At 27.5% G+C, this 15439-nt stretch overlaps 3 protein-coding genes across 3 annotated transcripts in view; 2 read left to right on the top strand and 1 right to left on the bottom strand.

Annotated features, from left to right (window-relative positions):
* The first annotated feature begins 205 nt into the window (after window positions 1–205).
* Window positions 206–3436, top strand: LOC129613270 (uncharacterized). Its single transcript, XM_055527264.1, has 5 exons — window positions 206–382; window positions 2493–2779; window positions 2851–3094; window positions 3163–3239; window positions 3318–3436. Exons 1-4 carry the CDS (start codon window positions 206–208, stop codon window positions 3226–3228), a joined length of 774 nt encoding a protein of 257 aa, XP_055383239.1. The 3' UTR covers window positions 3229–3239; window positions 3318–3436.
* Window positions 3437–8359: 4923 nt separating this feature from the next.
* On the bottom strand, window positions 8360–9556 carry LOC129613332 (uncharacterized). The gene is made up of 2 exons (XM_055527344.1): window positions 9271–9556; window positions 8360–8811 (listed from the first exon to the last, which is right to left on the bottom strand). Exons 1-2 carry the CDS (start codon window positions 9554–9556, stop codon window positions 8360–8362), a joined length of 738 nt encoding a protein of 245 aa, XP_055383319.1.
* Window positions 9557–13151: 3595 nt separating this feature from the next.
* LOC129613341 (neprilysin-4-like) overlaps window positions 13152–15439 on the top strand; it is a 195276-nt gene continuing 192988 nt past the window's right edge. Inside the window, exon 1 of the mRNA XM_055527355.1 lies at window positions 13152–13234. Within this exon, the coding sequence (XP_055383330.1) occupies window positions 13152–13234 (83 nt within the window). The remainder of the gene's footprint in view (window positions 13235–15439) is intronic.

The raw sequence follows: 15439 nt of genomic DNA on the forward strand, positions 1-15439 counted from the left end.
CTCCATCAATTCGTTCCGTAGATATAGTGATATATCAGTTTTCGAGCCCTGATCTTTCGATTTGAAATTTTCGATGAAATTGAATTGAATCAAAACGACAGCCTTGGACTCGATTGAACATTTGTAAGGATAGTTCCAATGAAATAATAATCGAGGAAGAGAGGATTTTGCATAGGTTGGAGGAATACTTCACTGATTTGTTTAAATGACCGATTATGAAAATGAATTGAACGAAAATTTGGTATCCATAAATAGCGCTGAAAGCAGAGTGGCGGAACCTTGTATTGACGAGACAAAAAACGCAATCCATAAACTAAAGAGCAACAAAGCTAGTGGCGAGGATTCAAAAACAAAAGAGTTGATCAAGTACGGCGGTGATGAAGTATTCAAAAAATGCGTGAATTGATAATTTTAATATATAGGAATGAAGATATTTTTGGAATATCAAGTTAATATTTCCCATGTATAAGAAAGGAGATAAAAAAGAGTTTAGAAACTATCGTCGAATATTTCTCTTAAGTCTTTTTTTGAATTTCGTAGTGATAAGTTGTAGACCTTTTTTGGTTGCTCTTATTTCGTATTTTTTCGAGTTTTTATTTAGTAATATTAATAAAAACAACAATTTTTTTTTCCTATAGTGTTGGGTTTTTTATCGTTTTATTTTGTTAATTTTTAAGGTTATTTAATTATAACCTTTTAACGTTAACCGTTGTTCCGGTTCATAAGAAGGGTTTACGTTCTTCGGTTAGTAATTATTGGCCTATTGTTAAAATGTTAGCTATTCCGAAGCTTTTTGAAAGTATTTTGGTTGATTACTTCTACTCTTTTTGTAGTCCTTTTATTCGCCCCGGCCAGCATGATTTTCAGGTTATACTGAGAAAGTTGGCTGGCGTGAGTTTTTCTCTTTTTTCGTAACTCGATAGGGGCTTACTCCTATTTGTCTTTGCAGATTTTATCAGGTTTCTTTGGATAGTTTTTGGGTATGGTGTCGGGTTATTGGCTTTGAACTTAACATTAGTATGTGTCGGGTCATGAGTTTTTCTCTGAGAAGAGAGTCTTCTGTTATCCGCCATGATTATTGACTTAGCTGGGCGGTATTGGGGTGCAATTTTTGTTATCTTGAGGTTATGCTTCATTGTAGGCTGGATTTTGGTGCTCATTTGAATATGATCCTTGGTAGGGCTAATTCGAAGCTGGGTTTCGTAATGAGGTGGGCAAAGAGAGTTTATTGATCCGTGTGTTGCGGACCATTTGTATGTGTCCTTTGTTAGACCAATTCTTCAATATGCTTGTCAGATTTGGGTGCCCTTTCGTGTTGTGGATGTTTCTCGTTCTGAATCTGTTCAGAACATCAGAAGTCTTAAAGTCTTATCTGTTCAGACAAGACTGGCCAGATCCTTTTAAATTGCCGTCGTATGAGGCTAGGTTGATGTTGATCGATTTGCAGTTCTTGAGGGCACGTAGGGTTTTTGCTGGCATAGTGCTTATCCATCAGTTCGTACGGGGGACATGTGGCTCCTTCTTTGTTTGGTTGCTATTAGGGATAACGTAAGGAATATGAGGTCTGTTTAGTTGTACTGATTATGGCGGGAATAAGACGGTCACCAGAATGTTGCGTTCTGTTAATTATAATTCCTTGGTAATTGCTCGTATCGGTCCTTTTTTACACCTGCTATTAGGAAGGATACTCTTAGATCTAGACTTTTGTCTAATTAAAATTTATAGTAATATTTGTGTTTCATGTTGTTCTTGTCTTTTTCTCTCGTCTTTATTTATCTTACTATCCATATTAACTATTACATTGCCTGGTTGTAGGTTTTTTTGTTAGTTCTTACGGTTTTTTGATATTATTATTTTTAAGTTCTGCTCGTTCTTAACATCCCCTTTCCGCATAGAATTCGGTGTAAAACAAGGGTACGCATTTTCATCATTGGTATTGGTGTAACTTGATGTTACATTATGCTCTCAAAGATATTGATACTGACAAAACAATTTTTACCAAATCAGTACAAATATATGCATATGCAAACGGTATAGATATAAGAGCCAAAAGAGTACAAATACTAAAAAAAGCGTTTCTAAAACTAGGGCGAAATACTACTAATATCAGTTTCAGCATAAATGAACAAAAAGCAATATTCTTTATAAAAACCAAAAGCATAAGAAAGTAAAATTTAAATAATGAAAATTATAGTTTTGAAAATGTACCTCAAATTAAGTAAAATTCAGTACTCAAATCGCACATTTGCAAAAACAATAACATAATATACACTCGAGTATACATACTCATTAATATATAAAGCTTCTCTGTAACAAAATAATACAGAAAATTATGCCGTTATTTTTCCCAATGTGCGATATTTTTATTTTTCTTTTCAACTTTTTATTAAAAAGAAAAGAAAAGAAATTCTTTCAGAATGAGTAAACTCCAAGAAAGTGATGTAAGTATTTCTTAAATTATAAATTTTAATTTATTTAACATTTACTTTCAGTTTTGTGATTTATACATAAAAAAAAACAAAAGATCCTTAATGTGGAAGTATGTGGGGCAAAAGAAAGGTGACCCCATGGAAGATATATATTTTTGCTTGCTGTGCGTAAGAGAAAACAAGAAAAAATGCTGGAGAAAAAGTGGTAACAGGAACTGTTGCCTCAAAAAACATTTGCTAACAGCACATAATATTAATTTAAATGTTGTTGATGCCTCCACATTTAACGACACAATCGAAGAAGATTTGGGCGAATTTGCCAATGTGCTTCTTAATTCTCCAACTCTTTCGTAAGTTCTCAATTTTTTTGAATATTTTAAAAACAAATTAAATAATTTTATAAATTTGTATACCGCTTAAGACCCCATTACCCAAATACTCCTGAAATGCCACGAAAAATAAACTTAAGTAAGACTCCCTCACCAAAAGTGGCACAGATTGTTCCAGTGCCACAAACGCCAGAACAACTCCCACAACAATATGAAAAGAGGCAAGTCCACTCCTTAGCGCCAATATCGATTGAAAGCTCACGAAGTAAAGAGGATAAAATATTAAGAATCAAAAAATTCGGAGAGTACATGGTCGAGACAATGATTGCGAAAGATGTAAGTACACTATAATGTAAATATTATTTTAGAAAAAAAAAATTAATTCAATATAATTCGTTTTGCAGATACCTGAGGCAAAACAAATAAAATTAATATGTTCAATTTTGAAACAAATTGCAGAAATTGAATAATAATAAATTAGGTGATTAATTTTTGAATAATATAATTTGAATAATAAAATATTTACATTACAATAATTTAATTTTTTTTTTATTTTTAGGGACTACATGTGTAAAGAATATTTTAAATTTAAAAAAAAATTATTTTCTTAAATAAATTATTTATAAAATTTTTTAGATTTCTTAAAAATATAAAAAATAATTAAAAAAAAAATTTTTAATTTAAAAAAATGTTTTATTTCATAACACAAACTTAAAGTATGACTAATGAATGAAGAGTTTCAAAAAAAATTATATACTACAAACATATGAGTATGTACATAGCTAACTAATTTACAATTACATACATATTAATAGACAAATTAGATTTATAGAAACAAAAATTAATTGATAATTTATATACAATTTATTAAAACGTTATTATATTTTCTATATACTTATATATATGAATAATTATATATGTTGAACTATATTAATAAATTTCGAGATCACCGGTCCGTTTACTAGGCTGAACTGAAAATGGGAATTAAGCGAATTACAGGCAATGGAAATTTTGTGAAAAGGGATGAATTAGACAACGTAGGAGACAGCTTTAAGAAAAGACGTTGTATTGGAAGTTTCAGGATCATATATTTCGATCAATTTTCTTAGCTTCTTTGCCAAGATGGAGTACTTATTATTTGAAGGTGGTAATGGATTATGGAATTTTGTTCGCTGATACTCCATTTCTTTGTGCAGGTTCACTAGAAATTGGAAAAAAGGCAGCTTTCGCAAACCAAACGAGTATGTTAATCCATTATGCCATCCTTCAATGAAATTTGTAGTCTTTGGAATTCCTTGCAATATTGATTGCCTGTGATTCCAAAAACTTGGAGGAAAAAGACCATTAAACATATAAGTCCGGTGGAAATACTCTACGTACCTTTTGCAGGCAAATTGCCCTGCAAACAGTTGAGAAACTGCCTCATATCCCTTTTCGACGTCATTTAGAGGCAACATTGATAATGCAAAGAACATTTTAATGTTCTTGCGAAATTCGGGGTCATTTTCATATTTTGTCTTCAAACCTAATTTTTGAAGACACCTTATATTTGCCTGTTTAAAATGGAAAAAGCAACCCAGTGTTAGGCTTTCTGGGAAAAAATTTTGAAATGATTTAATTGCCGCGCTCTCGAAATCTATTAATATAGTACGTTTTCTATTGCTTAAATTTAATTTTTTTTTTATAATTCCTAATGTATTAAAGTAAATTTTTTCAGTTTTACCACATAGTAGGGCAAAAATTGCAGCATGTGCTGCACCATGCTTCACAAAGTGCAGCACATACAACTGGTAAAACGGTCTACATACTATGTCAAAAGTCCCATCTGCCATCCAAATATCAGCTGACTCTAAGGCGGCAGCCATTTCTCTAATACAAAATATTATAAGTCTATTTCCTTCCGACATACCTGAGTCATACAACATATGTTGCATGAGATCTTCAGGTATGTCGGAAGTATTTTTCTTATAATATTTATTATAATGACGCCTTAGAGTCGCTTTCAAATTTTTTTCAGATGGCAGAAGGGACTTAGATTCTACGGACATTTTAAATGTCACATCCGAAATTACCTGGAAATAAGAAAAAAAAATTTTTTTAATACTTTTGTATTAGTATGTTATTTAACATAACTTACAGATCTTGGTGTGGTCGTCGAAAGTAAAATAGCTTCTTTCATTTTTAATATAGCTGATTCGACCACACCGTTTTCTATGTCCGGCCTCTCGTGCGTGTGTACTATTTCACAACCCGTTTTTTTAATTTCCCCAGTCTTAAATATATGTATGCATGCAGAGCATTTTTGTTTACAGCTAACTCTACATTTGTAGGTATCATAATATAAATTTTTACTAAAAAATTAAGTTTTAATTATCTAAATACCGCAAATAATATTAAAAATAATACCTTTTGAGTATGTATTCATACCCATTAAATTTAATTATATTACTCCCTTTGGTCGTCAATTGTTTACTCTAAAAATAAAATAAATAAATTAAAAAAAATAAATGTTAAATAAATTAAAATTTATAATGTAAGAAATACTTACATCACTTTCTTGGAGTTTACTCATTCTGAAAGAAATAAATGTACATAATTAGATGAGATTATATAAAGATAGGTGAAATGTGCTTTTTTGGAAAGCTGTATTAATATGCTAACAAATTTTTGAATAATTTTTACAATTTGAAAATTGTTGTTTCTTTTTAATAAAAAGTTGAAAAGAAAAATAAAAATATCGCACATTGGGAAAAATAACGGCATAATTTTCTGTATTATTTTGTTACAGAGAAGCTTTATATATTAATGAGTATGTATACTCGAGTGTATATTATGTTATTGTTTTTGCAAATGTGCGATTTGAGTTTGGTAAAGGAAAGAAAGAATTATGTATTGGCATGTATGTATGTATGTCGAAGTCAATAATTAATATGTGTATATTTATATGATTGATGTTATCAGTATGTATAATATGTATTATAATTACTCTATTTAATCCTATAATGATCTACTCAATGATCTGTATAAATAAGGAATATTGCGTGAATATAAATTTTATACTCATACATTTCCTAGAGTATACACCTGTAGATCATTAAATTTAAATATGGAGAGTAATTAGAAATTATTTTTTTTTTTTTATTTGTAAAATTTAATATTTTTAAAATTAAATTTTACTTTATTTTAATTAAATTAGTATAATTTAAAGTATTACTTACTTTATAGATGTTTTTTGTTTCTTGAAATGTTCCTCAATTCGTTTTGAAAATTTTTCTGTTTTTTTATTAACAGCACAAAATTCACTTATATTTTTTATATTATTTACCTGTAGATCATTAAATTTAAATATGGAGAGTAATTAGAAATTATTTTTTTTTTTTTTATTTCTAAAATTTAATATTTTTAAAATTAAATTTTACTTTATTTTAATTAAATTAGTATAATTTAAAGTATTACTTACTTTATAGATGTTTTTTGTTTCTTGAAATGTTCCTCAATTCGTTTTGAAAATTTTTCTGTTTTTTTATTAACAGCACAAAATTCACTTATATTTTTTATATTATTTATTTTTAACTTCAAGTTGTTATTATTATTATTTTTAATTTTAATTTACAAATTTTTAATTTAATTATTTTGATTAAAAAATCACTAACTTTTTTACTTTTGCAACACACAATTTGAAACTTTTTAAGCAAAGCTTTAAATGGTTGTTATTTTGTTGTTATGGTTACATAAGGAAGGAGTAATAGGGTTGCTTAATTAATAAAGTTCAAAAAAAATTCATCAGTATATGGTATAGAGTCATTCATATAGAGTCATGATATGTACGAATGAGTTACAAATTCAGTTATAAATTCATTAATTTGAAAGCATAAATGAAATATTCTTTAAAAGTTAAAAAGTTATAAAATATGTTAAAAATAAATTAAGGGGTTAGAAAAATAAGGAGTTAAGTGACATTTTTCTTAAAAATAGTTTTTTGGCAGCTTTAGTCTTTTTAAAAAATTACGCATCTTTTACACAAGTCCGTTTTTCGAAATATCAAGTTTTACGGTATTTAGACAATAAAAAAAATAGTTAAGTACACATTTTAATATTTTGCTTATTAAATGAATGCGTTAAGATCACTTAAAATACTCGTACAATATAAATTTTTTCAAATAAAATGATCTCACTTTCATTCAGAAACAATACTATTGGGATATTTGATGATATTAACGAATTAACAGAAAATTATTTCATATTTTTGTTTTTGTTTATTAATTTCAGTACCCACATGCCCAGGTAGATATTATTTAGTAATTTAACAAATATTATGTATTGATATTATACATATTTAATATTTTAATACCTAGTATAAATGAATATAGAGTATTTGAAAACCTGTATTACTTTTATCTTTTTAAATTAATTTAAAATAAAATTACATAAGTTTGTTACTTTTATTATGAACAAATATGACAAACTTTTTTTGTTATTATTTTCTAAATTAAATTTTGTTTTTTATTTTTTTAATAGTTGAAAGAATAATACAAAAAAATAAAATAAAAATTCTGTTAAAAATGAAACAAAAATTCAATTAACGCTTTTTAATTATTCAATAGTTTGTTTTTTTTAAATTTTATTGGTGTAAGAAGGGATTCCAATTTTGCCGTAACATTCTCAAAAATTTGAAAGTATTAAAATCAGAATATAAAAATGCGTTTTTCTCAAAATATTGAAAATGTTACTTAACTCCTTCTTCTTCTAATCCCTTAAAATATGTTTATTGTTATAATTATACTATAGAGGGTAAAAAGTTTCATACCTACCAACAATTCATGCCTGTTATCTGTAATTTATAATTAACATTAAGAAAAAAAGAAATTTTCATTTTTTTTATTGTTTCTTATATTTGTCCATTTTCTATTTACTCTTTATAACACTCTATTATACGGGTTATTTTATACGAGTTTAAAAAATTTAAAAAGTTAATTTAATTTTTTTTTTAATTTTTTGTAAAAATTTTAAAAAGTTCTGTAAAGTGAAAAATTGTTTAAAACAACTTATTTTAAATAATATATTGCATATTATTAAAAATTTGAGTGCAGTTCTCAATAAAATAAAATTTAATTAAAGAAATTAAATAAAGAAATAAATTGAGTCATGAAATGAAGTTAATTTATTTGCAAGTTTGACGTATTTGTGTGCTCAAATAATTATATTTGTGTAAATAGCTTTAAATAAACAAACTTCGTTAAAAATCCAAAAAATACCTTAAAGTTTGTACAGTGGAGTCCGCTTATAGTCACACAAAAAATTTCATAAAAATGTGTGACTATAAGCGTCAGTAGAAAAAAAAATTTATAAATAAAACTCAAAACTTTATTTTTTTTTTAAATTTAATTTTAAATTAAGTACATACTTATATTATAATGTACATAAATAAAAAACCCATTTGCTTTACGCAAAGAAAAACAAAAACAAAAATTCATATACATACATACTTACATATGTAGTACGTATATTAAAACAAAACAATATTCAAAAAATTCTTTGGAATCAAATCTAACGTCTACATGTACATATCACATAACATCACACATAATTTTATTAAGTTTCTCAATTGAAAAAGTCCATTATTTTGGTTTGCTTTGTTTCAATTAAAAGATCTAAAAGTTTGTTTTCTACATCATCAATTAAATTTGTACTTTCACCGTGCTGCTCGAAATAGAGTTGTATTGTATCCAAAGCGACAAGGTCTTCCTTTTTAGTCACATTACGAACTGGTTTTTCTTTTTCTACTTCCTCTTTTGAGTTATCATTTTGCTCCCTTAGAGCAATTTCATTTAAAATTTCATCATCATTCATTTCTCCAAAACATTGCTCATTTTTATCGAAATCAATAAAAAATTCAAAATCAGTTTCGGTTACATCAACAGGAACATTGATAACAATATTTTGCTCTACCTCTTGTTTTATTATAATATCTGGTTGGAAACCACATTTTTTAAAACAATTCGCTATGACAGCTGGTTTTACCAACCACCATGCCTTTTTAATCCAGTGTAATGCTTTCAAAATATTTATTGATTTTTAAAATTCTTCCAATGATTGATTTTTTTCTACAGCTGCTAGCTGCTTTCTCAATATATCCTGCCTGTAATATGCTTTAAAAGATCTAATAATTCCAGCATCAAGTGGCTGAATTAAACTGGTTGTATTAGCTGGCAGAAAAATTATTTTAATATTTTTGAATTGCACGTTATCAATAATTTTATGGCAGGCTGCATTATCCACAATCAAACAAATTTTACGTTTTTGGTTTTCCATGTTGTCGTCTAGTTCTTTTAATATACATGTCCATATCTTGCTTGTCATCCAAGCTTTATTATTTGCATAATACGGCAGAGGAATTTTTTTCCCTCGTAGACACCGAGGCTTATTGGATTTCCCAATAACAAATAAATATTTCTCTGAACCACTCATGTTAACAATAAACAATAGTGTAAGACGATTTTTTTGATTCTTACCTCCATAAATACAATCCTTTTTAAAGGACGTACCTCCAGAAGGAATGGCTTTGTAAAACAAAGCTGTTTCGTCTGCGTTAAAAATGTTTTCAGTTTCATACTGATTTAAAATTTGAGCAATACTCGTCGACAGAAAATAATTTGCAGAATCTACGTCTGCAGCACTTTTTTCACCGTGTCCTTTTTTGAATATTATATTGTTCCGCTTTTTCCATCGGCTTAGCCAGCCTGTATTTGGATCGAAGTCTATATTTAATTTTACTGCAAACTTTTTAGCCTGTTTCATAATAAGCGGCCCACTTATAAATGCATTTTTATTTTTCATCTGTTCGAACCACAGCATTAGTGCCTTATCAATTTCTTCATTTTTTCCAGATCTTATTTTTTTTCTTAAAATATTTTTGTTTTGTAGATCTAATTTTTTTAATTTGTTTTCCATGCCTATGATTTTCGAAATCGTTGAAATATCACATCCGTATTCAGCTGCCAGTAATTTTCTTTTTTGGCCTTTCTTAGCTTTTTCCAATAGCTCGATTTTTTGCTTTACTGTTAAAGTTTTTCTCTTGCTCATTATTTTTTCTTCTTATATGTACCTTAAAATAAGATTTACAAAATTTTACACAGAATAAAAAATAAAATTTATTACCTTTCTATGTACATATTTCAAACACTATTTTAAATTTTTGAATTACAAATTAAAGTAATGACAAATAGGAAATAATGTACCTATGTATGTACATACACAAAAGCGACGGAAAAAAATATTTAAGTTACAATATTTGCCGCTACAAATTCGACAACAAATATTGTAATTAAAATATTTGCCGTAAAGTAGGCAGTAAAACTACTTACCGCTTTAAAAAAAAAGGCGTTCAGAGTATGTGACTATAAGCGACGTCAAACATATGAATTAAGCAATATGGTTCACAAAAAATACGATCCAATAACCGTATGTGACTATAAACGTTTGTGACTATAAACAATGAAATGCATGAAAATATAATAAAAAAGATGTTAACAACGAAATTGTTGACTGTAACCGAATTATGACTATAAACACTAGTGACTATAAGCGGATTCCACTGTAATTATTTAAAGTAAATAAAAATTACTGAAAATAAAAATTTCATTATGGAGGACATAGCGGTAAGTGTTATGAAGCAATATTGAAGAAAATACAGTAATCGTTAGATTTACGATGTCTTCAATTCCTTCTATTTTAAATACAAAAAACTGTTAAGTAAATTTTTTTTGTAAAATTAACCAAAAAATAAAATTAAAAATTTGCTGCATATTTCAAATTTTAGCGTATATTCAAACCACGTATTAAAGACCAACGTAAATTTAGGGATAACTGTACTTATTTTTGTGAATTAGTTTTCTGTTTTACATACATTGTATAAATACTATATCGAAGATGTGAATGTGTATAAGAAAGGTTTTATCTAATATACATATCTTCATAAAATTAGATTTTTACCTACATCTACATATGAAAATTTATATTTTATAATCATACATTTTGAGAGTCATTTTACTTTTTGTTACAGATAATAAAAGAAAATGTTAGGCTCTTCTGATTTTACGACATGTAATACCCATTTCAAATATTAAGCAGAAGTTGTCGGTAAAAATGTAAAGGCCTTCAAAAATGGAAGCTTAAGAAGCCTTCATAGCGTATTATAAGGTAAATGAAAATTTTAACCATTTAAAAATTTGCATATGATTTCTGTGCAAAACATATGAAAAGTTTTTTAAATTCTAAAGTTATGGGCGGAGATGTCCAGATTTTGCGTCTCTAATCAATTGTTAATATTTAAAACAAATATGTATATATTTCAGAGTATACCAGAAGCAGATCACGCAGTGGGGCGGTATATCAATCAATGTAGAAAACTTAAAATTAACATCCAGGTTTTAATAGGAGAAAATATCGATTTGACGTTGGTCACAAATCAAATGTTCTTTTAAAAATCTGTTGGAAGCAGTTACTGTATGTTTACATGGGCATTTTAATATTCAATATCTACCCGAATGCAAGAGAATCGGCTATTTTATTCAAAATTACATTTACAAAATTATTACTAAATGTGACAAAGAAGACGCTGTACTGAAGACCTTAGCTCTAGATTTATAATTTCTGCAACAAAATAAAAATTAAAATCTTAAGAATAAAAAAGAATGTGTAGGTACGTGTGGAAATTTTATAATACATACAATTGCTATTGAATCTATTAAACTTAAATTTTATTTCAATAAGTTTAAAGAAATTTAAATGAGTAAATATAACTACATAGCTTTTATAATTTTTTAAATGAATTTTAAAAGCTATTGGTGTATTTCAAATTTTGACAATGTACAATTTGTAGTTAAAACATAAAAATTCATTATGTAATACGTAATTATTTGTCTTAAATACTGTGCGAATATTATAAAAATTTTTTTTCTGTGTAATAAAATTTTGAAGCTAAATTTTTTTGTGTTATTATTAACAATTTTTACTTTTTAATACAATTTTTTTTTTAAAAAGAATAGATTTCGAGATATATGGCATTAGATTAATCATAATTGATTTAAGTATGTAAAAAACTCTTGGTAAAGTTTGAAAATAACTTTTAAAGAAAAGTGAGACAGTTTTGGAGTTCTTGATAATTTTAAAGTTTTTGAGGAGAATTTGTGAAAAGAAATTTACTTAACCCACTAAAATTTATTAATTTTTGTTTCGGGGAATAATAAGCAAGGTGCTATTGTTACACAGCATGACAATGAAAGTAGGAGAATAGGCTTTTCAATAATGCTGTATACTGTACCTGTTAAGTGGGTTACAATTTTAATATTACATAGTTATTTTAACCATACTATGGTTACAAAATGAAACTTCAATAAGGTTGCGACAATTATGTAGCATGGTTGTTTTAACCATACTATGGTTGAAAAATGCAGCATTAATAAGGTTGCAACAATTATGTTGCATAGTTGTTTTAACCATATTATGTTTAAAAACATTCTCTCTATTTGGTTAACTTAACCATATCTGTTAGTTAAGTTAACCATAATATGGTTAAAATTTAAATATTTTTATGTTTGTATCAACCTTAATATGGTTGAAACTCAATTATTTTTATTTTTGCAACAACCATATTATGGTTGTATTTAACTATATAATGGTTGAAATTTGTATATAACAGCAACCATAATATATGGTTAAATGCAACCATAATATAGTTAAATACAACCATATTATGGTTAAATTTAACTATAATATAACCATATGAAAATATGGTAAATTTAATAATTTATGGTTGAAACAACCATAATATAATTAATTTTCATCGAAAAGTATATAACAGCAACCATAATTTATGGTTGAAACTTAATCATAGTATGGTTCTTTAAAATTATGGTTAACTTAACCATAAAATTTTTTTGTGTGAGAACAAAAATAAAATTAATGCAACATGTATAAAGTATTTTATAAATTCATCTTTAAATATCAAAGAAATTTTACATAAATATTCTGAACCAGGGCATTCCGAAATTCAGGAAGTTGACTGTGTTCATTCAGTTATTGAAAAGTACTGGAAAAATTTGGAGATATATAGCCCTCTGCACTTAATAAAATTATTAAAAAACATGCAAATGCCTAAAGTCAAGCTCGATGTAATTCAAATGTTAGATACCGACTTTAAAACTACTCAGCAATGGCATCCCAATTAAATTACTCGGCTATACCATTTACAAAAGCAAAATATCAACCATTTAATTTAAAATATAAAACTTCTTTCTCAGACCTAGAATTCAAGGTGATTTCCATTTATAAAAAAGGGACAAAAAAAACGTTTGCAACACCTAAAAATCTATTTGAGAGCAATGTTAAAAATATGGGAGATCGCCCTTATGTGAAAAATGAAAAGAAAGGTGATATAAAATCTATATTGCCATATTTACCTAAAGTCGATCAAGAGTATTTTAAAGCTTTACTGAAACTTAATTGAAAAATTTATATTACTAAATTAAATTAAAACAAAAAAAAACAAATGTATTAACGTTCTGTTATAGTATAGTATTTAAAAATGTATAAAGCTAAGAAGAGGCTGTTATTGTTTTTTTAAGTAATTAATTTTTATTTTAAAATGATTTACTGTTAGATTATAGGAATTTCAATATTTTATATTATAGCATTTAAAAATGAAACAAAGTACAATAATTAATTCCTAAAACTTAAGCTTCGAAAAGGCTGTTAATTTTTTGTAAGAAGTTATTAATTTTTTATTTTGAAAACAATTCCTGTATAGATTATAAGAAGAATTTAAATATTTTTATATTATAGTATTGAAAATATAAACAAAGTACAATAAATCATTTTGTAAATGCAGAGGCTAATAGTTTTGTTTGAGTTGTTATACTTTTTTTCATCATGGTAGTATGCTCTTATTATTTTTGTTATGAAATTTTCGGAATTTAATAATTTCAATAAAAATTTTTAAAAACATTACTTAAATAACTTGTTTTACTTTATATATTTCAGTATTAAATGCTTAAAATTTTTTTTTTAATATTTAATAATAAATTTGTTGTTGTTTTGCATGTTAATTTAATTTCTTTTTTGCTCCACTTCATACATTCCCTTAGTTAATTTGATAATTTTTTGAAAATTTTTGTTTGCTTCATAGTAATATAGTTTTCCCTTAAAAATATAACGCAACAATATAAATAAAATTTCAAATTTGCACAAGATCATGGAATATGCATCAAAGGCCAAAACGACTGGTCTTACAAAAGTTGCAATATTTCAAGAACCATAAGAGTCCGCAAACTGAAATTTTAAAATAAAACTAAAAATAAAAGTACTAAAAGTAAAAGTGCTTGGCGTATGCGACCGACAATAAGATTGTCGGTCGACGATAAGATTCCGGGTGTAGCTCCTCCGAAACTTGGCGGAATCCTTTCCTTTAGCAAGGAGACTAGATTCCTGGGGCTGGTTCTGGATTCAAAGCTGAACTGGAGGCCCAACAGCATGGAGAGGGTAAAGAAAGCAACTATTGCGATTTACTCGTTCAAGAGGGCCATCGGGAAAAGGTGGGGCCTGAAACCAAGCATGGTTTATTGGTTGTGCACCGCGGTGGTGAGACGGGTCCTGGTGTACAGAGTTCTAATGTGGTGGCCGGCGCTCCGTGCTTCCTTAAACGTGAGATTAATCAGCAACGTTCAGAGGATATTTTAATAATGTTGCAATTTTAATAATGTTGCAATAGATTCTTTTTAAAAGCGAGATTATCACTTGTTGAAGAGAAAAGTGCTACTTTAAAAACAATTGACCTCACTATTTTATTTAATAGTTTTACTGATGAGGATCATGAAAGTTTTTACTAATTTATTTTTCTGTCTCTGTTTAAATTATTTAAGATATATTATATTAAGAATCCTAGATTAAAAAAAGCATTTCAGTTTATTCAATCATAAACTGCCTTTACATAATATAAGATTTAAAAAATATTGCGTCAGCGGAAACCCCAAAAAGTTGTAAACTATCCATTTAGAACTTTATAGAAAAAAATCTGATGTGGTCAGCACAACCGACCGCATTGTGTATTGTCTAGTTAAATGAAGGTGTTACAGAATATTATAAAAATGTCTGTTAAATACTTCTTTCCAATTTTTAGGACATTAGTAAGCTTATAGTTAACATACTTAGAAAAATGTAAATTTGGCTCTCAGTAGAGTTTCGCTTTGTGCTACCCGAATTCCCTGAAATGCTCGCCAATTAGTTTCGGTAACAACCAGAACTCAAATATCAAATTTCAAGAAATTCCATCAATTTGTTCTGTGGATATGGTCAAAAATGTAAAATCGGCCCGCAAATCAGTTCTCGAGCCCTGATCTTTCCAAAAAATTTATATGTTCATTGTTTTAATACGAGGAGTTCATATATTAAATTTCAATGAAATCGGTTGATTATTTCTCTTTATGTACACAAAAATGTATATTTGGCCCGTAGTAAACGTCTAGCTGCCGATGCCTGATTTCTTCCAAAGCATAGGAATTTTTGCGGACGGTCGAGCTGAGCTTATATATAAAATTTCAAGTAAATCGGTTGAATATTTTCTTCAAAATGTTCAAAAATGTAAAACAGGCCCGCTAAAAAGTGCAGTTCCCGAGGCCTGATATA

This window comes from Condylostylus longicornis, unplaced genomic scaffold, assembly GCF_029603195.1.
Source record: "Condylostylus longicornis isolate FDR11 unplaced genomic scaffold, ASM2960319v2 ptg000004l, whole genome shotgun sequence".
NCBI lineage: Eukaryota > Metazoa > Arthropoda > Insecta > Diptera > Dolichopodidae > Condylostylus > Condylostylus longicornis.